This window comes from Heptranchias perlo, unplaced genomic scaffold (assembly GCF_035084215.1).
Source record: "Heptranchias perlo isolate sHepPer1 unplaced genomic scaffold, sHepPer1.hap1 HAP1_SCAFFOLD_60, whole genome shotgun sequence".
In the NCBI taxonomy this organism is placed as follows: Eukaryota; Metazoa; Chordata; class Chondrichthyes; order Hexanchiformes; family Hexanchidae; genus Heptranchias; species Heptranchias perlo.
Window position 1 is genome coordinate 2646374 of NW_027139623.1, and position 23384 is coordinate 2669757.

General features: G+C 42.9%; 1 protein-coding gene and 1 pseudogene across 1 annotated transcript; one reads left to right on the forward strand and one right to left on the reverse strand.

Moving 5' to 3' along the window:
* Positions 1–23384, reverse strand: part of LOC137316718 (zinc finger protein 229-like) — a 346515-nt pseudogene that overhangs the window by 42965 nt on the left and 280166 nt on the right.
* On the forward strand, positions 9846–22348 carry LOC137316684 (osteoclast-associated immunoglobulin-like receptor). The gene is made up of 8 exons (XM_067980530.1): positions 9846–9903; positions 10397–10690; positions 14237–14530; positions 15778–15867; positions 17843–17870; positions 18721–18764; positions 20144–20184; positions 22136–22348. The coding sequence occupies exons 1-8, from the start codon at positions 9846–9848 to the stop codon at positions 22199–22201; spliced, it is 915 nt and encodes a 304-aa protein (XP_067836631.1). The 3' UTR covers positions 22202–22348.

The window sequence follows — 23384 nt, forward strand, 5'->3', positions numbered from 1 at the left end:
GTTAGATGATCAACCATGATCATTTTGAAGGGTGGAGCAGGCCCGAAGGGCCGAATGGCCTACCCTTGCTCCTTTTTGCTATGTTTCTATGTTAAGGAGCTGGCACAGGCACAATGGGCTGAATGGCCTCCTTCTGCGTTGCAAGGTTGTATAATTTTATGATTGTAATTGTGGTGGCATTCGAAAATTAATTATTCTGTTTGAAACGTATTACAAAGATTGCCTCAATGTATTTTCATTCAATGTGTTTAAACACATCCTTGGTTCTGATGCTCTGCTCTTACTGTCAGTGTTTAACTTCCTGTTTGTCTGAGGTGAAGCGCTTCTGAGCTGAAACCTCAGGTGTCCATTGTGAACATTTCCTGTCGCAATTAACTTCAGCCTGAAATATTTTTTGCTGCTTTACTTATTGGCATTCGATTTTCCTCCTCCTTCCATGCCGAGGACACCCGGATTGTGCAATTTGTGACAGTGAGTAAATTGTTTGTAAAAGTATCGGTTTCCAGTAAATTCATACAACTTTCGCATCTCATTATTTAAACTTAACTTCCTCCCTCAGTATGCTCGAGTTCACCACATCACTGAGAAATAGACCTGCACAGTGGCTGGAGACTAACGCCCTTCAACAAACACAGTGCTGCAGCTGTCCGTTGTGCTCAGCATTAACCCCATAATCTGCAATTTTTAAAATCTCAATTCCCACCGTTAATGCATCCATCGATTCCATATTGGAGCTCCGACGCTTTCATTGCAATTCTGTTTCGTGATGTGGACGCATGTGAAGATCTGTAAAGATACACAGTGTCTGCACACACACTCCACATCAGTTGCTTTCCCTTGTCTTTTACTGACGGTTTCACTCAGCCACAAAATGGGCCTTTCGTGTTTTTTGAACAAGTTTTCATGCGGTTTTGTGTCATTAGGCCCAAGGGCAGCTTTTAATACTTGCCGTGGGTAATTGGAATGTTTTACAAAGGGACGTCTCGATTGATTTTATTCAGTTATCGAGGGGAATCGAGAACAAGTAGGCATGGTATTAAAATTAGAGCTGGACCATTTGGAGTGAAAGCAGGAAGTACTTTTTCAAACAAAGGGTAGTGGAAATCTGGAAATGTCTCAAGTTCTGGAGTGGGAGTTTAACCGAAACGGACCAAAATGCCACCAATGCAATCACACTGAGAAATATCCATAAAACAATTCACGAAAATCAGCTTGTTATGTTGATCGTCTAAAGGTGTTGGTGTTAATTTAACTAATTAATGTTTTCTCCTTTTAGTTGTCTTTGGGGCTCGGCGGAGCATTTCTCAAGGTTAGTGTCGACGTTTTTCTCTAAAATAATGAAATTTAATAACTACTGTTCTAGACTGCTAAATCATTCAGTTAGTTTTTATGTAAATGAATTTGATTACTGTAACCAATCGTGTTGTGTCATTGGTAGCAGTAATACAGGTCTGTATCTCAGCAGCTGTCATTGCGAAGGCACTATGGGATATGTCCATGTTATGGACAGCACATCTATACACTTACTCTGTCGTGGGTTACAGAACTGCAAACAACACTCCAGATGGAACATAGGGACACAGGAACAGGTGTTGACCATTCGGCCCCTCGAGCTTATTCCACCATTCCTTTAGACCATGACTGATCTTGCTTAGACCACACTTGGAGGACTTGAACTGATCTGATCTCCATATTATAAAAAGCACATTGGGGGACTGGAGAAAGTGTAAAAAGAATTACTAGGCTCATTCTAGAACTGAGAGGTTATACCTATTAGGAAAGATTGAGCAGGCTGGGGCGCTTTTCTCCGGAAAAGAGAAGACTGATGGGTAACCTGATAGAGGTCTTAAGATTATGAAATGGTTTGTTAGGGAAGACGTAGTGATGATATTTCCACTTGCGGGGAAGACCAGAACTAGAGGCCATAAATATTAGGTAGTCACTAATAAATAGGGAATTCAGGAGAACCCAGGGAGTGGTTAGACGGTGGAACTCGCTACCACATGTTGTAGTTGAGGCAACTGGCAGAGAGGCATTTAAGAGGAAGCTAGATAAACACATAAGGAAGAAAGGAATCGAAGGATGTGCAGATAGGGTTAGATTTGGAGGGAGGGACAAGGCTCGTGTGTACCATAAACACCAGCATGGAAATGTATGGCCGAAAGGCCTGTATCTGCCCTGTACATTCTGTGTAATTCTATGTAATTCTATGAACTGAATCTTAACTCCATTTACCCGGCTAGGTTCCATATCCCTCAATAACCTTGCCGAACAAAAATCTATCAAAATATTCCAGGTTACTTGATTTTTGGAAAAGTGAGGCAATATGGAAAAGTTTGTGGCGGGTGTGTGGGGACGTTGTTGAAGGTAGCCTTGATAATAAAAGATGAGATACAGAGAGAAACATCTTATCTCAAAAAATCAGGAAGTAGAATCAGAATGGGTGGAGTTGAGAAATAACAACGAGCAGAAAACACTGGTGGGTGTAGTTTAGAGGCCCCCTAACGGTAGATACAGTGTTGGACAGAGTATAAATCTGGAAATTAGAGGAGCATGTAACAAGGTTAATGCAATAATCGTGGGGGACTTTAATCTTCATATAAACTGAGCAAACCAAATTGGCAAAAGTAGTCTGGAGGAAGAGTTCATGGAATGCATTCGAGGCAGTTTTCTGGAAGAAGATGTCGAGGAACCAATTAGGGAACAGACTATTTTAGATCTGGTATTGTGTAATGAGACAGGGTTAATTAGTAATCTTAGAGTCAAGGATCCTCTGGGGTAGAGTGATCAAGATATGATAGAATTTCACATTGTGTTTGAGCGTTAAGTCCGAAACTAGGGACTTAAATTTAAACAAAGCTAATTATGTAAGTATGAGGGGCGAGTTGCCGAAGGTAGATTGGGAAATTAGATTAAAATATATGGTGGTTGATAAGCTATGGCGAACATTTAAAGAAATCATTCATAATTATCAACGAATATATATTCTCTTGAGGAATAAAAATCCATGGGAAAAGTGATCCATCCGTGGCTAACTAGAGAAGTTAAGGATAGTATTGGATTAAAAGAAAAGGCTTACAATTGTGCCAAAAGGAGTAGTAAGCCTGAGGATTGGGAGGGTTTTAGAAATCAGCAAAGGATGACCAAAAAGTTGATAAAGAAGGAGAAAATTGAGCTTGAGAGTAAATTAGCAAGAAATATAAAAACAGGTTATAAGAGCTTCTACAAGTATGTAAAAAGGAAGAGATTAGCGAAAGTAAACGTGGGTCCCTTAAAGGCAGAGACAGGAGAAATTATAATGGAGAATAAGGAAATAGCAGAGACGATAAACAAATACTTTATATCTGTCTTATAGTAGAAGACACAAAAAGCATACCGGAAATAATGTGGAACCAAGGGTCTAATGAGAGTGAGGAACTTAAAGCAATTAAGATTAGTAAAGAAAAAGTCCTGGAGAAATTAATGGGGCTAAAGGCCAACAAATCCCCTGTACCTGATGGTCTTCATCGTAGGGTTCTAAAAGAGGTGGCTGTGGAGATAGTGGATGCATTGGTTTTGTTCTTCTAGAATTTCGTCGTTTCTAGAACAGCCCCTGTGGATTGGAAGGTAGCAAATGTAAACCCGCTATTCAAGAAAGGAGGGAGAGAGTTAGCCTGTAAAAGGGCACTTAGAAAAACATAATATGATTAGGTAGTGTCAACACGGTTTTATGAAAGGGAAATCGTATTCGACCAGTCTATTAGAGTTTATTGAGGATGTAACTTGCAGGGTCGATAATCGAGAACCAGTGGATGTAGTATATTTAAATTTTCAAAAGGCATCCAATAAGGTGCCACACAAGAGGCTGTTACACAAGATTAGGGCTCATGGGATTGGGGTAATGTATTAGCGTGGATTGAGCATTGGTTAACGGACAGAAAACAGAGAGTAGGTATAAACGGTTCATTTTTAGATTGGCAGGCTGGAACGAGTGGGGTGCTGCAAGGATCAGTGCTTGGGCATCAGCTATTTACAATCTATATTAAAGACTTAGATGAAGGGACCCAGTGTAATTTATCCAAGTTTGCTGACGATACAAAGCGAGGTGGGGAAGTAAGTTGTGAAGAGGTCCTAAAAATGCTGCAAAGGGATATAAACAGGTTAAGTGAATGGACAAGAAGATGGCAGATGGAGTATAATGTGGGGAAATGTGAGGTTATTCCCTTTCGTAGGAAGAATAAAAAACAGAATATTTTTCAAAAGTGAGAGACTAAGAAATGTTGGTAGTCAGAGGTATTTGGGTGTCCTTGTACATGAATCATAGAAATTTAACATGGAGGTAAATCAAGCAATTAGGAAGGCAAATGGTATGACAGCCTTTATTGCAAGGGGGTTGGAGTATAAGAGTAAGGAGGCGTTGTTGCAATTTTACAGGGCTCTGGTAGACCACACCTGGAGTACTGTGTACAGTTTTGGTCTCCTTACCTAAGGAAGGATACACTTGCTTTAGACAAGGTTCAACAAAGGTTCACTAGATTAATTCTTTGGATAAGAGGATTGTCCTATGTGGAGAGATTGAATAGAATGGGCCTAAACTCTCTGGAGTTTAGAAGAATGAGAAGTGATATCATTGTAACGTATAAAATTCATAGTCGATTTGACCGGATAAATGCAGAAAGGCTGTTTCCCCTGACTTGAGAGTCTAGAACTAGAGACCATAGTCCCAACATAAGGGGTCGGCCATTCAGGAACGAGATGAGAAGGAGTTTCTTCACTCAGAGGGTCCTGAATGCTTGGAATTCTCTTCCCCAGAGTGCTTTGGATGTTCAATCGTTGAATAAATTCAAAGCTGAGATCGGCAGATTTTTGGACTCTTGGGGAATCACTGGATATGGGGATCGGGCGGGAAAGTGGAGTTGAGGTAGAAGATCAGCCATGATCTTATTGAATGGCGGAGCAGGCTGGAGGGCCCATATGGCCTACTCCTGCTCCTATTTCTTATGTTCTTATTGGGTTGCAACTTCAGATGCCCGAAAAAACGTGCACTAGTGCCATCTGTCGGCAAACAATGCCAACACAAAAGATGATCACTGTTATCAATCCCTTTTGGGGTTGGGCAGAATCGCATAAAATCGACACTGAAAAGTGAGAATCAATTAATATTTTGAACATGACAATTTAACATCGATGTTTTTCCTTCTTTATGGTAGTGTGGAGACAATGTTATATTTCCCTTTCGTTAGATATAGTTTGGAAAAGCTTAACTCCCAAACAGGCAGGCGGGGAAAATTAGCTGGAGTACCAGTCACCTCAGAAATGTGCATTTTCACACATCACATTACTTTCAAACAATGGGAGTTCGGCCGAAACTTTCCAAAGATATTCACAGCTCTGTAGGGGGGTTGATTACATAGAATTAGTTAGAATGTACAGCACAGAATCGGACCATTCGTTTCGAATGACCGCTTCCCACACTGCCCCCACAGCCCTCTGTTCCCTTCTCCCTCGTGTATGCATCTAGCCCCCCTAAGATGCACCAATGCCACCTGCTTCAACCACTCCACCTGCCAGCGACTTTCACATTCTCTGTATGAGAAGAAATTCCTCCCAAATTCTCAGTTGAAGGGACAACCGGCTTGGCGGAGATCCAAAATTAAGTTGGGCGTGGTTTCTCGACCAAGGGAGTTCGTGAGCTCGGCGAGCCAATCAGCGACAGAGATAGCTGAGGGAGAGGTTAAAGGTCCAGCTTCTCTCTCTCTTTCTCCCGCTCACTTCCTCTTTCCATTTCTTTTTCATTTCAGTCACCTCTCCTATTTCACCACACTCTCTCTCTCTCATTGCCCATTGTCTATTCCCTGCCTCTCTTTTTCATACTCTCTCTTTCGTCCCATTGTCTTCTTGCACTTGTCACTCCCTCCCGCCCACTCTCTCATTTTTTCTTCCGATCCAGCCCCGTTGACACCACTCTTTCTATTTCTCCCTGCTTCTCTCATTCCTCTCTCTGTTTCTCTTCCACTCCTATTTTTCATTCCTCCCTGTTTCTCTCCTGCCCTCTCCCAAGCCTCTGGCGTGATCTCTTTTAACCCGTTGAATCTTCCTTCTACGCCCCGATTTCCATCTCTCTCAGTCGCTCCATCTCTCTCTGATTACCATTTCCTTGTCTCTCTCTGTGGTTCTCTCACTCCCCTCTGTCTGTCTGTCCGTCTCTCTCTCTTTGTCTCCCTCGCTGTTTCCCCTTCTCTTTCCCTCTCACTCTTTCTGCCTGTCTATTTTCCGTATCCTCTCTCTCTCTCGCTTTCTCTCTTCTATCTATAAAATAGCTCTGTAGTTTTATGCTCATAAGAAAACACAAACTGATCTATGTTCTCCTGTTGGTTGGGAGAGCAGCGCCCAGTTTCCCATTCTCTGTACCGCTTAGCCGCCAACGTGCGTTGTTGGTAACTGCTCATTGACGGTCAATGTCTTTTTTACATAGAACTTCTGGTGAAACCTGAAATTACCATGAATGAAGAGACTGGCGTGTACTTACCCGGAGAAACCATCACGATTAACTGCCTTGACGACAAAAAATACCGGAGTGGCAATTATGCCTTTTACAAAGATGGGAACGAACTGCAATTTTCCACTAGCAGCACAGTGTATCAAATTGCAACAACCAACAGAAATGATCAAGGAGATTACCAGTGCCGGTATAGTTATCGGATTAACGGGGAATGGAAATGGTCCTCGTTCAGTGACTCGGCGCCAGTAATAGTAACAGGTGAGTGAGACAGGGCAGGGTTTTTGCAACTTTACAACGAGGCAAATGTTTCAGTTATGTGGCGATATTAGATAAGATATGATTGTACTCCTTAGAGCAGACATGAAAAAGGGGAGATTCAATAGAGATGTGCAAAATGATGATGGGTTTTGATAGAGTGGACAGGGAGAAACTGTTCCCACTGACAGAAGGTTCGGCAAACAAAGGTCACAGTTTAAGGTAATTGGCAAAAGAGCCAGGTAGGAGATGAGGAAATTATTTTTACGCAGCGAGTTGTCATCTGGAATGCACCGCCTGAAAGGATGGTGGAAGCAGGTTCAGTAATAACATTCAAAATAAATTGTATATATACTTTAAAAGGAAAAAAATGCAGAGGTAATTGGTAAAGAGCGGTGGGAGTTGGTCTAATTGCGTATCTCTTTCAAAGAGTCTGCACTGGCACGATGGACCGAATGGCCTCCTTCTGTGCTATAAGATTCAATGATTCGTTGTGAACAGGTGAATAGACGCCGCACTTCACAGAAACTAAACAGAAAACAGAGCAGCTAATTTGGTGAAAATGCCCGGCCGCATATTGCACTGTCATTGGACAAGTTTCATTCCAATAACATCGCCACAACTGAATATTAAAAGTTGGATAATTGTTTGCAGAGTTTTAATTGTTTTAAACACAAACGTCTAGGAATGAATCGTGACTCACAGTTAACTGTAGCTGGAGAATACTGTAACCAAGAGCCAATGGGAAGACTTATAAAAATATTGGACAAGATTCGTTTCCTACGATTACATAGAATTTACAGCACAGAAACAGGCCATTCGACGCAACAGGTCCGTGCCGGCGTTTATGCTCCACAAGCGCCTCCTCCACCCTATTCCTTTCTCCCTCATGTATTAATCTAGCTTCCCCTTAAATGCATCAATACTATTCGCCTAAACTACTACTTGTGGTAATGAGTTCCACATTCTTAGCATTCTTTCGGCACAGAAGCTTCTCCAGAATTCCCTATTGGATTTATTGGTGAATTTCTTATATTTATGGCCCCCGAGTATTGGTCTCGCCCACAAGTGGAAACATTTTCTCTCCGTCTACCGCATCAAATCCCTTCATAATCTTAAAGATCTCAATCAGGTCACCCCTAAACCTTCTGTTTTCTCGAGAAAAGGGTCCCAGGCAGTTCAGTATCCCCTCAGTGTTCGAATCGTCCAATAAATCGCTTTGCACCTGTCCAGTGTAATATGGATATCCTTTTTGTAATATGGAGATCAGAACTGTAGACAGCACTCAAAGTGTGGTCTAACTAAAGTTCTATGCACGTTTAACATATTTCTCTTCGCAGAGATTCTTAAACTAAAATGTGCAAGACAGCTGCAATTCTGCTTGTCTGATTCCAGTCGGTTGCTGGAGGAATACAAGGATGTCATACAGATTATGGAGAAATTACAACACGGAAACAGGCCGTTCGGCCCAACCACTTCGTGTTGGTGTTTATCCTCCACACGAGCAATAGTCCTAATCCCATGTGCGTGCTCTGCTCCCAATTCCCTTCAACCGTCGATCGAACCTATTCTTAAATGTTGACATGGTCTCTGCTTCATTCCACAGCCTCGCAACACTTGCTTTAAAATGTCCCTCCTGCTCCCTGCCCGAAATACCATTTTTAACTTATCAATCTCCACTCGTTCGGGCTCCCGGAAACCGCCTGTGTCTCTATACTCGGTCCCATCCCTTCTGAGATTTAAAGACGGCCACTAAATTACCCCCATTCTCCGTTGTTACAAGGAAAACAGCCACAGTTTTTGAATAAAAGAAGGAAGTACCATTTAGTTGGCGCCTTTTATGACCTCTGGACGTCCAAAGCGCTTTACAGCCAATGAAGTACATTTGAAGTACAGTCACTGTTATAATGCAGGAACCGCGACGGTCAAATTGCACTCGGCAAGGCCCCACAAACAGTAATGTGATAATGATCAGATAATCTGTTTTAGTGGTGTTGATTGAGGGATAAATATTTGGCTCAGGACACCAGGGAAAACTTTCCTGCTCTCCTTCGAAATAGTGGCGTGGGATCTTTTACATTCACTTGAGACGGCAGCCGGGGCCTCGGTTTAACGTCTCATCTGAAAGACGGGACATGTGACGGTGCAGCACGCTCTCAGCTCAATATTCAGTCCCAGTGAGGTCATTGATTCTCATCCCCAAGAATGATAATGATGAAATCGAGCCCACCATCACTTACCTCCTTTATTTGAGATTCTAATCTCCACGGTTTAACAGAGAAGTTCACTCTTTTTAATCCGGTTTGCACCACAGGCTAAATGACCAGAAATTGGAATTTCAAATCCACGCATTTCCATGTGCCCCTCGTATCGCAGAGTGCAATTTCAGGGCTAAAATCTGATTTTGGAAATAGAACCACAAACTTATTTCTTTTCTCTCGCAACTCAGTTTGATTCCACTAATGAATGGTTAATTCCCGTTTTGAGGAACTTCAGCCATCGATTCCAACTGTTCCCGAAAATACAGCGCAATCGTTATTGAGTTACCAAACTTCCACCGTACACATAATCCACAGATCCATTTCTAATTGTTCTTTCCATTCATTTTGCCACAGATCCGATAACAACGCCAAGGATATCCCCTGATAAACCGACTGGGGTGTATTTGAAAGGAGAGACGGTTACCATTACCTGCATCGTGACCGGATACTATCGCGATAAAACCTTCCATTTTTACAGAGGTAGCTCACCGCTGTACTCTGATCAAGTCCTCGCAAAGGACAACATTGCAACATTCAAGGTCAGCAGAGCAGACCAAGGAGGGCGGTACCAATGTAAATATGGAACCACTGTCAATAGAAGGTATTTATGGTCCCAGATCAGCGAGGCTGTGACGGTCACTATAGCAGGTGAGTGAAGGGGTGCAGAGATTAGGAAAATGTTTATTCAACACCATTAGAGGTAGATTTTGACTGTGCGCTCGCGTAGAATGGATGATAGTGAATCGGCAGGCTGTTTCACATATCTCCTGATTTTTATTTCCATTGACTTCAAAGTAGATGATAATTGGGTGGTGTATAAAACGGGTGGAGTATAAAATGAGCTGCAGATGCTCGACCGCCCGTTCTTCAGTAAAAATGGAGTAGAAATCCGCCACTGGCAGTTGTGTAAGACGGGCGGGATCGGACCTGTCGTCTGATATCAGCCCGATCCGATATTCAGATCCAGTGATGTCATTGATTCACATCCCCAAGAATGATAAATAAAAAATCGACCATCACTTCCCTCCTTTATTTGAGGTTCCAATCTCCACGGTTCAGCAGAGAAGTTCACTCTTTGATATCCGGTTTGCACCATAGCCTAAATGACAAAGAATGGGAATTTCAAATCAGCGCATTGTCCATGTTCCCCTCGTATCGCAGGGTGCAATTTCAGGACTAAACCCTGATTTTGGAAATAGAACCACAAACTGATTTATTTTCTCTCGCACCTCAGTTTGATTCCACTAATGAATGGTCAATTCCCGTTTTGTCGAATTTCAGCCGCCGATACAAACATTTCCACTCAACACCACACAATCGGTATGGAGTTCCCAAACTTCCACCGTAACTTAATCCACAGATCCATTTCCAATTGTTCTTTCCATTTATTTTACCACAGATACGCCGAAAAAGCCACGGATATCCCCTGATCAACCAAGTGGCGTGTATTTGAAAGGAGAGACGGTGACCATTACCTGCACCGTGGCCGGAGACTATCCCGATAAATCTTTCCATTTTTACAGAGATCGCCGACTTCTGAACTCTCATCAAATCATCACAAAGGACAACATTGGAACATTCAGAGTCACCGGAACAGACCAAGGAGGGAGCTACCACTGTCAATATGGAACCTCCGTCAATAGAAGGCAGTTTTGGTCCCAGCTCAGCGAGGCTGTGAGGGTCACTATCGCAGGTGAGTGAAAGGGGCGGGAGGAGCAGAGATTGTTGAAATATCTATTCAACAGCATTAGGGGTAGATTATGACTAGGCGTTATCGTAGAACGGACGATAGTGAATCGGCAGAGCGTTTCTCATCTCTTCCGGTTTTTCTTTACATTGACTTCAATGGAAATGATAATTGGGTGGTGTTTAAAATCTGTGGAGTATAAAATGTGCTCGATCGCCCGTTTCAGGCCTCCGCCTCAGACGGATTTATATTCCACTGTCAGAAATTTATGATATCAATCCCGACTAAAACTTTACCTCACAACCCAGGGTGATAGTTGGAGAATAACTTTAAACGAACACGCCCGGCGGAAAGGGGAGGGTTCGGGCGCTAAATTGGGCTGTGTAGCGCCCATTGTTTCGGCTCCTGTAGCGCCCATTGTTTCGGCCCGTGTAGCGCCCATTGTTTCGGCCCGACACGGCCTCTTCGATATCCAAGTTGGCGTCTTGGATGCTCACGCACGTTTCCAGCGTGATGTGCGCCAGACGCTATTTTAGTATAGGAGTTAGCGCAGGCTAACAAATCACTGCTCACACACACTGGCAGCTATTCAACCATGACAGGCACGTCATCCAGACACGCGTCGCACTTTCTTGCAGGAGAAGATGTTGCATATCAGGAAGCAGCAAGTGGCGGTGGCATTTAGCCCATGGAGCCTGTTCTGCCGTTCAATGAGATCACGGTGGACCTGTGACCGAACTCCATATACCTGCCTTAGCCCAATATCCCTTAATACCCTTGGTTCACAGAAATCTATCAATCTCAGAATTAACTTTCACAAGTAAGCCAGCATCAACTGCCGTCTGCAGAATACCATTCGAACTGTTTCCCACCCTTTGCATGTAGAAGCATTTCCTAAATTCACTCCAACACGCCCTTGCTCTAAATGTTAGGCCATGTCCCTGCATCCTAGTATTCAAGAGTGGGAGAGTCTCCAAGAACAGTTACAAATGTCTCGGCAGCCAGTAACAATAATCCAGCCACTAATTTGTATATCCTGCATGGTCGCTTTAAATAGCGCCGGTGAGTGTCCTCCAGGCAATCTTAGACACGTTCAGATGGTCGGGGTTAAGACTGTGCGTTGAGTTGTGCGTTAAGTCCCAAAATGGTGTTTATCACTCTAAATCATCGTTGCACACTGATTGAAGCCATTTTCTCCCTACTTTACATGATTCCGGCTTCATAATCTTCGCCCACTGCTAACTCCAATACCAAGATGGCATCTGGTGCACATCACGCTGCAAATGTGCGTTCGCATGCAAGACGCCATCTTAGATGTTGGAGAGGCCACATAGCGCCGAATCAACGGGCACTACACGGCCTAATTTAGCGTCCTCAGTTTCTCCAGTCTTTCCACTTATCTGAAGTCTTTCATCCCTTTTACTTTTCTAGTAAATCTCCTCTGTACCTTTCTAAGGTCTTGACATCCCTCCTAAAGTGTGGTGCGCACATTTCGCCGCAATACTACAGCAGGGGCCTAACCAGTGCTTTGTAAATGTTTAGCACAACTTCCTTGCTTTTGTATCCTGTAAGTCTGTTTATAAAGAATTCAGTATCCCCTTTAGCGGCCTTCTCAATTTGTCCTGCCACCTTAAAAGTTTAATGAATGTACACCCCCAGGTCTCTTTGTTCCCCCACCCCCTTTAAACTTGTACCATTTAGTTTATATTGCCTCGCCTCATTCTTCCTACCAAAATGAATTAATTCGTACTTCGCTGTGTAAACTTTCATCTGCCACGTGCCTGCCCATTTCAACAGCCTGTCTATGTCCTCCTCAAGTTTGTGACCATCCTCCTCACTTCTTTGTATGTTTCGTATCACCTGCAAAATTTGAAATTATGCCCTGTGCACCCAAGTGCAGGTTATTACCATATATCAAAAAGAGCAGCGGTCCCAACACCGACCCCTGGGTGACGCCACTGCACATTTCATTCGAGTTTGAAAATCAGCCATTCACCACTACTCTCTGCTTTCTGTCTCTGTGCTAATTACGTATCCCCGCATCCACTGCCCTTTAATCTCATGGGCCTCAATTTTGCCAACAAGTCTATTGTATGGCACTTTTAGAAACGCCCTTTGAAGGTCTTTATATAAAACATCAACTACATTACCCTTATCAATCTTCTCCACTACTTCATCAAAGAACTCAATCAAATTAGTCCAACACGATTTACCTTTAACAAATCCGTTCTGGCTTTCATTTATTAACCCATATTTTCCCAAGTGCCAATTAATTTTGTCCCGGGTTATTGTCTCTAAAAGTTTCACCACCATCGACGTTAGTCTGACTGGCCTGTAGTTGCCGGGTTCATCCCTCCACAGTTTCCACCCGTACTTTTCTCAGCAAGCTAGAATGCATCCCATCCGAACCCGGTGACTTTTCTACTCTGAGCTTTGCTAACCTTTCACGTGCCTCCTCTTTATCTATTCTCATCCTATCCAGTTTCTTCTCCTTTACTGGAACATTGGCAGTATCCTCTTCCTTAGTGATGACAGATGCAAAGTACTCATAAGGTATCTCAGTCATGCACTCTGCCTCCACAAGAAGATCGCCTTTTTGGTCCCTAATCGGCCCCACCCTTCCTTTGACTTCCTTTTTACTATTAACTCCACTGAGTGTAGTGTCACCTCACGAGGCACCTCCAAACTGGCTGGACTTGTCACATTACAGGTTTCTCTGTCAGATAACCGAAACTGCGTGCCGAGATTTTCAAAATAACCATGTAACTCGGAGTACTTTAATGAATTACATTCTGGTTTTCCATATCATCTCACTGGGTTGGATTTCGACAGTAACGCCCAAACCTGAGATCTCCAACACCGAGAAGGACAAAGGTAGCAGCTGGATGGGAACAGCATCACCTCCAATTTTCCCCCAAGTTATAAATCATCTCGACTGAGGCACATGTCACCGTTCCTTCATCGTCACTGTATCAAAATCCTGGAACTCCCTACCTAGCAGCAATATGGGAGCACTTTCACCACATGGAGTGCAGCTGTTCAACAAGGAGGCGGCTCACCACCACCTTCTCAATGGGCAATTAGGGACGGGCAACAAATGCTGGCCTGCCCAGCGTTGTGCACATCCCAAAGCCCGCTAACACTTAACTCCTTTATTTGAAATGGGAATCTCCACTGTTTAGCGGAGACGTTCATTCTTTTTAATCAGGTTATGGCTCGGCTAAGTTACCACAAATGCGAATTTCAAATCAATGCCTTCCCTCTGTTCCTCTGGTATCCCAGAGCGAAATTTGAGGGATAAACGCTGATTTTGAAAATAGAACCCCAACTGATTTATTTTCTTCCGTTTCATCCCACTAATGAATGGGCAATTTCCCCCTTGTATATAGTATCCTCCTCAGTGCTTACAACTTCTATGTTACGTGTCATCTGCAAACAGTTGAAATTATGCCCTGAATACCAAAGTCCAGGTCATTGATATTTTGGTTCACAAAAAATAAGTCTGTATTGCGGTTGAATCGATTGTCACTGCTTTTTCCTTACATATTGCAGATCTACCCAAACCAAATATATCAGTGGATTCTAGTCTTGTTTTGAAGGGTGGAAAAGTTACCTTTAATTGTACAAACCCCCGGGACCATCCTGGCTTCACATTTTACTTATACAGACACCGAGAAGCGAATTACTCGGATGTCCAGACTGCTGCACGGGACAATTCTGTCACTTTCACCATCACGAATATAGATCACACCGATGGAGGAAATTACACCTGTCTGTATAAAGGGGATGTGTGGGGAAGGCTGCTAACGTCGGCTGAGAGTGACCCTGTATATATAACTGTAAGAGGTGAGTGAGATTCACACGGTGAATGTGTTCATCCGACCACGGTGCAAGGCATTCCGTGTTGTAATTAACGATCAAAACTAGCGTGGAAATGACATCCAGGGGTAATATTTGGTCTTGGGCTGTATCGGATCGTGCCTCCGTTTTACGCCCCGCCCGATATTCAACCCCATTGGCTGCAATAGAACTTGAATATCGGGCGCAGCGTAAAACAGGCGGCCTATGCGAAACTGTCCAGTTTTCCCTATCGCCCAAAGGCCTTTTAACGCTTATTTCACGAACTGTTCGCTATTTATCCTGTTACTGAGGAAAAGTTAAAGCATCAAACGTCGAACGGTTTTATTTCTCCAACTCTGTTGAAAAATTTGATTCACTAGTTGTGTCCTTTAGTTGCTCTCCGACCCCCTAATAGCCCAGAGGATCTGAGAAAAAATAACACCCACTCTACCATCTTTAACACAAGGTAATTTGAAACTAGTAAGCAAAAAGCACAAAACAAATGCTGTAAACATACAGCCCGTCAGTGAGCTTCTGTGGAGAGAGCGGGTGAGTTCTGATCAAGGTCCCCACCTGAACCGTCACCACATCTGTTCTCCCTGCCAATGTGCAATTTTGACCCAGTGATCATTCAGAATGAAACTGACAGAATGAAACTGATTCATTCCCACACTGTCGCTATCATATTTTTGCCACCAGCTGTGAGTAATTAAATAGTCACCTGGTCCAAGATCCACGGTTAATATCCAATGAACGAATCAATGAATTAACGAGGCAATTAATTAATCGACCAATGACAATTGAGCTCTGTGCCGCGTCAGTTTTAACAGGTGCATCTTGTTGTCATCACGGTCCAAAACCACTCACGGCGTCATGACTGATCCACTGACTTTGAAGCATTGAATCAATGGGGGAGATTTATAAGTGGAAAAGAGAGGAGGGGAGACAGACTTAGAGTATCAGAGACTGAGGGACGTTATCAAAACAGTGCAAAGCTTGGGACAGAGCAGGAGAGTGGGATTAATTGGACAGCTCTTTCAAAGAGCCAGCACAGTCACAATGGGCAGAATGGCCTCCTTCTGCGCTGTAAGATTCTATGTCAACATTTTAATGCATTATTTTTCTGTTATGCGGCCCATTCCATCGACACAGTCCCAGTGCCTGTTTTGTTCTTCTGTCAAGCAGCAGATTATTTATTCCGTGTAGATAATGTTGGTTAACTTGATTCCACTGTGCCCCTTTATCTCATTTAGATAAATCCGTTGCGCTGGAGGCTGGTGTTGGCTCTGCTGTGATTCTGATTCTTATCCTTGCTCTGTTGGGTGTGTGTTTCTGGAAGAAAGGTGAGTTAAACAGCATGTAATATCCGTTCATTGCCAACACATGGACCAAGCTAAATGTCGTCTCCTTTCTTCCCCACTACAAACGAACCACCACCTGACCCCTAACCTCGGACAGTAAATATAAGGAGATCACAGATTGAAAGGTGAAATAGCTGGTGGCGAAGCTGAAAGAGACCTGGGCTGAAATCCATGTCGAGCGTTGGCGCAAAACAGGCGGTATCGCGTTTGCCGCCTGTTCTACACCGCACCCGATATTCAGCCCTATTAATGTGAATTGAACTGAACGTCAGGTGGAGCGTATAACTGGCACACTATGTCATACCGCCCGATTTGCGTTACTGCCCAAAGACCAATTTCGACCCCCATAGTGTCACATTATGAAGAATGACGACAAAAACTCGGGGTTCTCAGTCTGGAAGGAGACACCTGAGAGGTGATTCTATGGAGTTTCTTAAGATAGTAAATGTTATGGAAGGGATAAATCTGAAACATGACATGAAATGAAGTTATAGGTTTGGTCAAAGCGAGGCAGTTACAAACTGGTAAAAGATCATCTAAATCGGAGATAACGAATTTCTTCATCACGCAGTGATCATGCAAGGAATGGACTCCCAGATACAGTTCTGGAGGCGAATAACTTGGAATCATTGACAGAATATTGAGATGCAGCAACGGGGGTGGTGTCTGTAGCGTCTTTCTGCGGGGGGTGCGGTGAATTAAGATGCAATAACTGCCCTTCCTCATCTGTAAATACCTTGTGATCCAAATCAAAAACAATCCTCTTCTGCCTGGGCCTCTTCTGACCACTCTACTTCCTAACCCTTCCCACTCACCCTTGTGTAAACCTCTCCAACCTGATTCGATATTTCCTTTTTTATCTCCTTACCCATCAACATTAAACTCATCTCGTCCATAAAACCCACGAAATGCTCACATGACACTTTCCCTTCTGAGCTACTCGCCACAAACATTCCGCACCTCAGTTGTCTGAGTACCAATGCGCTGATCCGGTCGCTCCCTTTTTGCTTCAGTCATTATATCCTGCAGAACGGCTGTCATCACGCAATTCCTAAGAAAGCCATCTCTTAATCCTCTCATCCTCTCCAGCTCCCCATATCCAAAGGTCGCTTTCTCTATAAAGTATTGAAAGGTGTGATTCCGTTACAAGTATGCTCCGATTTCTCCCACCACTTCCTGTTCAAGGCTTTCTCATCAACCTTCCATCCATCCATAGTACCAGTTACTTCCTGTGTGACTGCTTGGATGGCTTGTTATCATTCCTCTTCTTAATCGACCTTTGAAACATCGGTCATCCCTCAAGTGTCTGTCCTCCATACACCGCCTCCCTGGAACTGCCCCGTTTATTTCCACTCCTACCTGTCACATCATAGTCATAACATTTCATCCATTGACATCGCCTCCCTTGGCTGCACAATCACGTCTGCCGTGCCCAGGATTATCTCCTTTGACCCACTCATCTTCATCATCCATACCCTACAGCTTAACTACATCGTTGAGCAGTATGCGGTCAACTCTCCTCGGTACCCTTACTCTATCTCTATCTCTCAGCCTCCTTCATAGCCACCACGGCTGTTACCATTCGCTCCAAACTGATTAACAAACATTGAGACATTTGCAGCCAACACGTTGTCCAGATTAACATGCGTAAACACCGAAGCCATCTTCTTCAGCTCCTCAAAGCCTTGATGTACCTCTGGCCTGTCAATGGAGGGTATAATCGCGCGGCGTGTAAAATGGAAGTCCTGTCCGAACCCGCCCGTTATCCACTCGGCGGTTTAGGTTAAAATTATACTCTACGGGTTTGTTCATAATCGAGTTGGATGTGGTGCCGGGAGGGAGATGGTTCTGGAGAATAAGTTTCAGTGGCCCAAAGACCTGTTCTGTTTCTTGACCTTTCTCATCTTTCTATTTTGTAATTGGATCCGGATTTCTAACACTTATGTTTTATTTTCAGGGAAATGTGGAAACAGCAGAGAAATGAGGTGAGACATTAAGTGTTGAATTTTAAATTTCAACCACACTCAACCGAAATAAAACCCAGCAGCAAACATTCGGTACAATTTGTCCGTGTCCTGGCTTTTAAATTTTAGAATCGAGCTCCCCCACTCACACTCACACTTACACTCTCACTCAAACACACAATCACACATTCATACACACAAACTCAAACACAAACACACAATCACACACACACAGACACACAAACACAATCACAAATATACAGGAACACAAACATATATCAAACACAATCACACGCACACACATGCGCACACTCTCACCCAAACACGGGCAGTTTCATTTACTTGAATAATTTTCATTTTATCTCCCTTTCATTTCTTTAAATGTCTTTTCAGCCACGTTGTTATTAAGCTATGACCTTTCTCATCTGGGGATCCCACATTACCCACCGCTCAATGAGATCAGAAATTCCTCTGTTCGCTCTGTGTAACGACATCGCGAATGCATTTGTGATGATGTCTCTCCTTAGTTATTCTAGCCAATTGGAAACTGCGCTCGAAAAAATTGAGTGTCCAACGGGAGGCAATATTCACAAACAATTTAATGAAGTCGCTACATATAGTGAGAGCTGGAGACGGTTCCTCATTAATCGCCCTACACGTCAAACAAATCGGTAGTTTCAGGGCAACAAAGAACAATTCTCAGGAATAAACTTGGTTTTGCAACAGCTGGATCTCCTGGCCATGTACCGAGGGGCATTTTTACATCTCAGGCGGGATCCATCTCTAGATCCATTCACTACCTGTCTACGAATCACATGAAATGTGCCTTGCAAAATAAAATGATTGAATCGACGATTTCTATTCTTTTAAGGACCACGGCGCCTCCTAGTGACGAGACTAACGAAACCCTGACATGTAAGTTCTATTTTGTATTGGTGCATCCGGTATTGTCTTTGACGTTCAGTATTTTCTTTTTCTTTTAACGAACAAAAATGAACAAGAAGTTATTAGCAGTAGCAGTTTGTAGACAACAGTTTGTACTATATTTAGCAAATCTGCTAAGAATCACATACAGAGTCAATCATTTCTGAACCATTTTGTTAACCTGACCAAGAAGCAATATAAACATTGATTTTATGTTTCCACCGTGGAGTGGAGATCGAGTGTGTCCTACAGTTCAAGGGGAATCGCGGGAACGAGATCATTGGAGTCCGGCGCACAGGCATAATTCAATCCCACTTTTAAAATCCGAAGTTATGCGCTTATTTGTATATAATAGGAAGTGTGCACATACATGGTTTAAAATTGTTGTAGATTTACAGTAAAGTAGTAAAATATTTGACAATTTCTTAAGCAATTAGAGTTGGTTAAAGTATCAGACGGTTTTGCAAACAGGCTGCGAAGGTGGGAGATGCAAAATCGAGGTGCGACATTGTCGCCGCTGGTGGGCGAGTGTAATTACAGGATGACAAATTTACAGAGGCAGCTTTTTATTGTAAAAATGAATGCACCATCGGAATTTATAATGGAAAAGGTGACGCAAAAGTGTGACAAAAAATAACAACCGGAAGTACGTTTTGGTAAACAGGAAGTGGTGCAGGCATTAAGATTTTTATTCTATTGCGAATTGAACTCACAGGCAATGGGCACTCGGACTCAAGGCAAAGTATAGTCTGCAGGTGAAGTACGGCTGGAGGGTTGGGGATTACTGGACGAGGCTGTGTAGATGTAATTCAATCCCCATTTGTCCTTTCATTTATATAATACTTCACTTTTTATTACTATTTATTATGAGGTCTCAGTCCTGGCTCAATGAGTAACACTCTTCCTTTCAGCTTCAATTCCTTCCTTATCCAAATTCATAAAACTATAAAGCATGGATGTAACCGCATTAATCGTCACAAGTGGAAAGTGATAAGTTCATCTATCATTGCGACCATAGGGCAACTCAAGACTTGCCACACTAACACTGTAGTTGCAATAGTCCTAAAAATAACAAGCCACATAGTGCAAATCGATTTCCTGTTCCCAGAAAAACCTTGGGAATCGCATTCATTTCCTGGCGAAAGACAGGAAATGGTAACGGAAACCAGCATAGGAAGTCCATTCGCTTCCCAGTGGCCAGCCGGAGAACCGTTGGTACTCCCCACTCTTGGCAGTGGAGATGGTCCCATTCATACGATGATTTAATAACATTTCATTTGGAGAGACTAACCATAGAAAGAAACATTTTTAATAAATGTTTTAAATATTTACACATCAATGCAATCTTTTTTTTGTTTTGTTTCATTTAGACGCTGACCTTAATCTACAAACGAAGCCGAGGAAAGTCTGCGTAAGTTACAAATAAACTTAGGGTTTATTTCTTAACTTTGATGTTATCATTTATCTCGCTCATTCATGCTCTTACTAAGTTGATTCCAAATATTTGACCGTTTTCTCTCAGGATCTTTGTTCTTTGTTTAAAATCACAGTCGCCTTGTCTCAACCTTTAATATTCATTGTAAACAATTTTACAACACCAAGTTATAGTCCAGAAATTTTATTTTAAATTCACAAGCTTTCGGAGGCTTCCTCCTTCGTCAGGTGAACGATGTGACGAAGGAGGAAGCCTCCGAAAGCTTGTGAATTTAAAATAAAATTGCTGGACTATAACTTGGTGTTGTAAAATTGTTTACAATTGTCAACCCCAGTCCATCACCGGCATCTCCACATCATTTAATATTCACGAGACCAAATACATTTGCAATCATATTTCAATATGTCGTAAAAGGACTACAGAAAGGTTGTCAATAGAGAGGAATAAATGGATCTTTTAAAAAGATTTGTTGAAAAGGATCCTCATTGGAACACGAATCTTTGAGGGGTGAGATGCAGCTTTGCTCCCCCTATAGGAAATGAAGGGCAAAAGCAGAGTTTAGTTCCCAAGATTGCATCTGCATACGTGTAAACATACTTCTGTGCACCTGACTGTAGACTGTATATAGCCGTGAAGGGTTAGCTTTTGGTTTATGTGTGGAATATGCAGAGCATTGCTATGTAAACAAGACAATTTTCTATTGACCTCACTGATCCAGCGTGCGGGTTCCATGAGTTACACCCGCCATCTTTGAATCACACCTGGAATGATAAGTTGTCCCTTCTATTTCCCGATGCTGTCAGAAATAGGCATTGGAACTTTCGACTTGGAGCGGGCGTAAAACGGGCGATCTGGGTTCGGTCGCCCGTTGTAAACTTCTCCCAATTTCCATTTCCATCGAAGTCGATCCCCTCTAATTTAGAAACGTCCTCCCGCTATGTGTTTCCAGATTTCCTGTTTCTCTGCTGGTAATCGCGGGACCTCCATGTTTTTACACAAACAGCATTACGTTGAAATGATAACTTCATCTGAAAATAAAGAAAGTATCGACGCCGGTGAATAAGGCCACAAAAAGGCAAACCAAACACTGGGGTTCATTACTGGAGGGATAGAATTAAAAAGAAATGAAGTCAAATCTGTAAAGAGCCTTGGTTGTACCACACTTGGAGTATTGAGCCGAGTTCTGTTCTATAACCTGGAATATAACCTGGTGTTGTGCGACTCCTTACATTTATTATAAAAAGGATATAGATTCATTACAGTAGGTGCAAGAAAGATTCACAAGGCTGATACCAGAGCTGAGTGGGTCAACTCATCAAGAAAGGCTGAACAGACTGGGGCGCTTTTCTCCAGCAAAGAAAAGGCTGAGGGGTGACCAGATAGAGGCCTTTAAGATGATGATGAGGTAGCCATAGAGATAATGTTTTCACTTGTGAGGGAGCCCAATACTAGATGTCATAAATATACGATAGTCACTAATGAATCCAATAGGTAATTCAGGAGAAACTTCTTTGTACATGGTGAAATGTGGAACATGCTACCACAGGAATAGTTGAGGCAAATAGCATAGATGCATTTAAAGGGAAGCTAGATGGGCACACGAGGGAGAAAGGACTAGAAGGATATCCTGATAGCATTAGATGAAGTAGAGAGGGAGGAGGCTGGTGTGCAGCATAAACGCCTTCATAGAACTGTTGGGCCCAAAGGCCTGTTTCTGAGCTGTAGACTCGATGCAACCGTTAGCAGACAGTCAAATCCTTTAGAGTGGCTCAACATTTCAGCTTAATGACCGCCCACTCGAACAACGCCGCTTTTATTATTTTGCCGCCTTTTGCCGACATCCATCTGCTGATATAATTTCTCTGAACTGTTAACAGATTTTAAGCCGAACAATTGAACTTCTGACCAACTGCACCTTTCATTTCAGGGTCAGCGAAACATCGTCCGAACCTTCGGTGAGGAATCCACCACCTACGCAATGGTGAAGCGGTAGAAAATTTGGAGTTCTCCCCGGCACAAGGCGTGCCACCCTGAACAAGAGGTCCAGGGCCGAGCATTGTGATGGTCATTAGCAATTGACCCATTTCGATATCATCCAGAGTTGGTATTTGCATATAGCCATATATAGAAATGTAATCAATAGGAGATGTCCCACCTGTCTCCTGGTACTTAGTTTATTTCAAGTATCATTTAAACGATATTTTTGGAATATGGGAAATAGGAATAGGCCATTCAGCCCTTCGAGCCTGCTCCACTATTCAATTAGATTAGGGCTGATCTGTACCTCAACCCCATTTACCCGTCTTTGCTCCATATCCCTTGATAACCTTATCGAACAAAAACCTATTGGGTGAGCGAGTTCCAGATTTCCACTAGCCTTTGTGTGAAAAGTGCGCCTGATTTTGCTCCTGAATGGCCTGGCTCTCATTTTCAGTTGATGTCTCCTTGTCTTGATTCCCTCACCAGAGGCAATAGTTTCTCCGTATCTACCCAATCAAATCCTTTAAACGTTTTAAACACCTCGATTAGATCACCTCGTAACCTTCTAAGCTCAAACGAATACAAGACGAGTTTATGTAACCTGTCTTCATAATTTGGCCTATTAGCCCCGCCTTCATTCTGGTGAATCTGCGATGCATTCCCTCCAAGGTCAATATATCCTTCCTCAGGCATGGTGCCCAAAAGAGATGGCAGTTCTGCAGATGTGGTCTGACCAAGGCTCTGTACAACTGAAACATAACTTCCTGACCTTTGTATTGCAGTCCCTTCAGATAATTGCGACTGAATCGCTGTTTCTACGTCGCCCGACCGCAAATTGTAGAATTGGTCCCCAGTCCATGAATTTTACTGGTCCATTCATCACATTATAGAGGGATGCACAATTTCGCGAAGGCTTTCGGCTCCTATCATTCTCCAGGAGGCTAAAAGCGACATTTTTAGTAAAATAAACTTTTTTTGTAACCCAGCACTTTAAAGAAGGGATCTCACCATGAGAAACGTAAAATAGGTTAGGAACATGCGTGAGCATCTTTGCTCCGTCCTTTACTGCTATTTTATTTCCTCAAGTAAGTGAAATCTACGCAGAATAAATTGGTGTAAAAGTGAGTAGATTAATGCTTTTACCGACTGATCGTTAACTATCACCTGAGCGGAGCACCGAAAGGAAAATCTGGCGC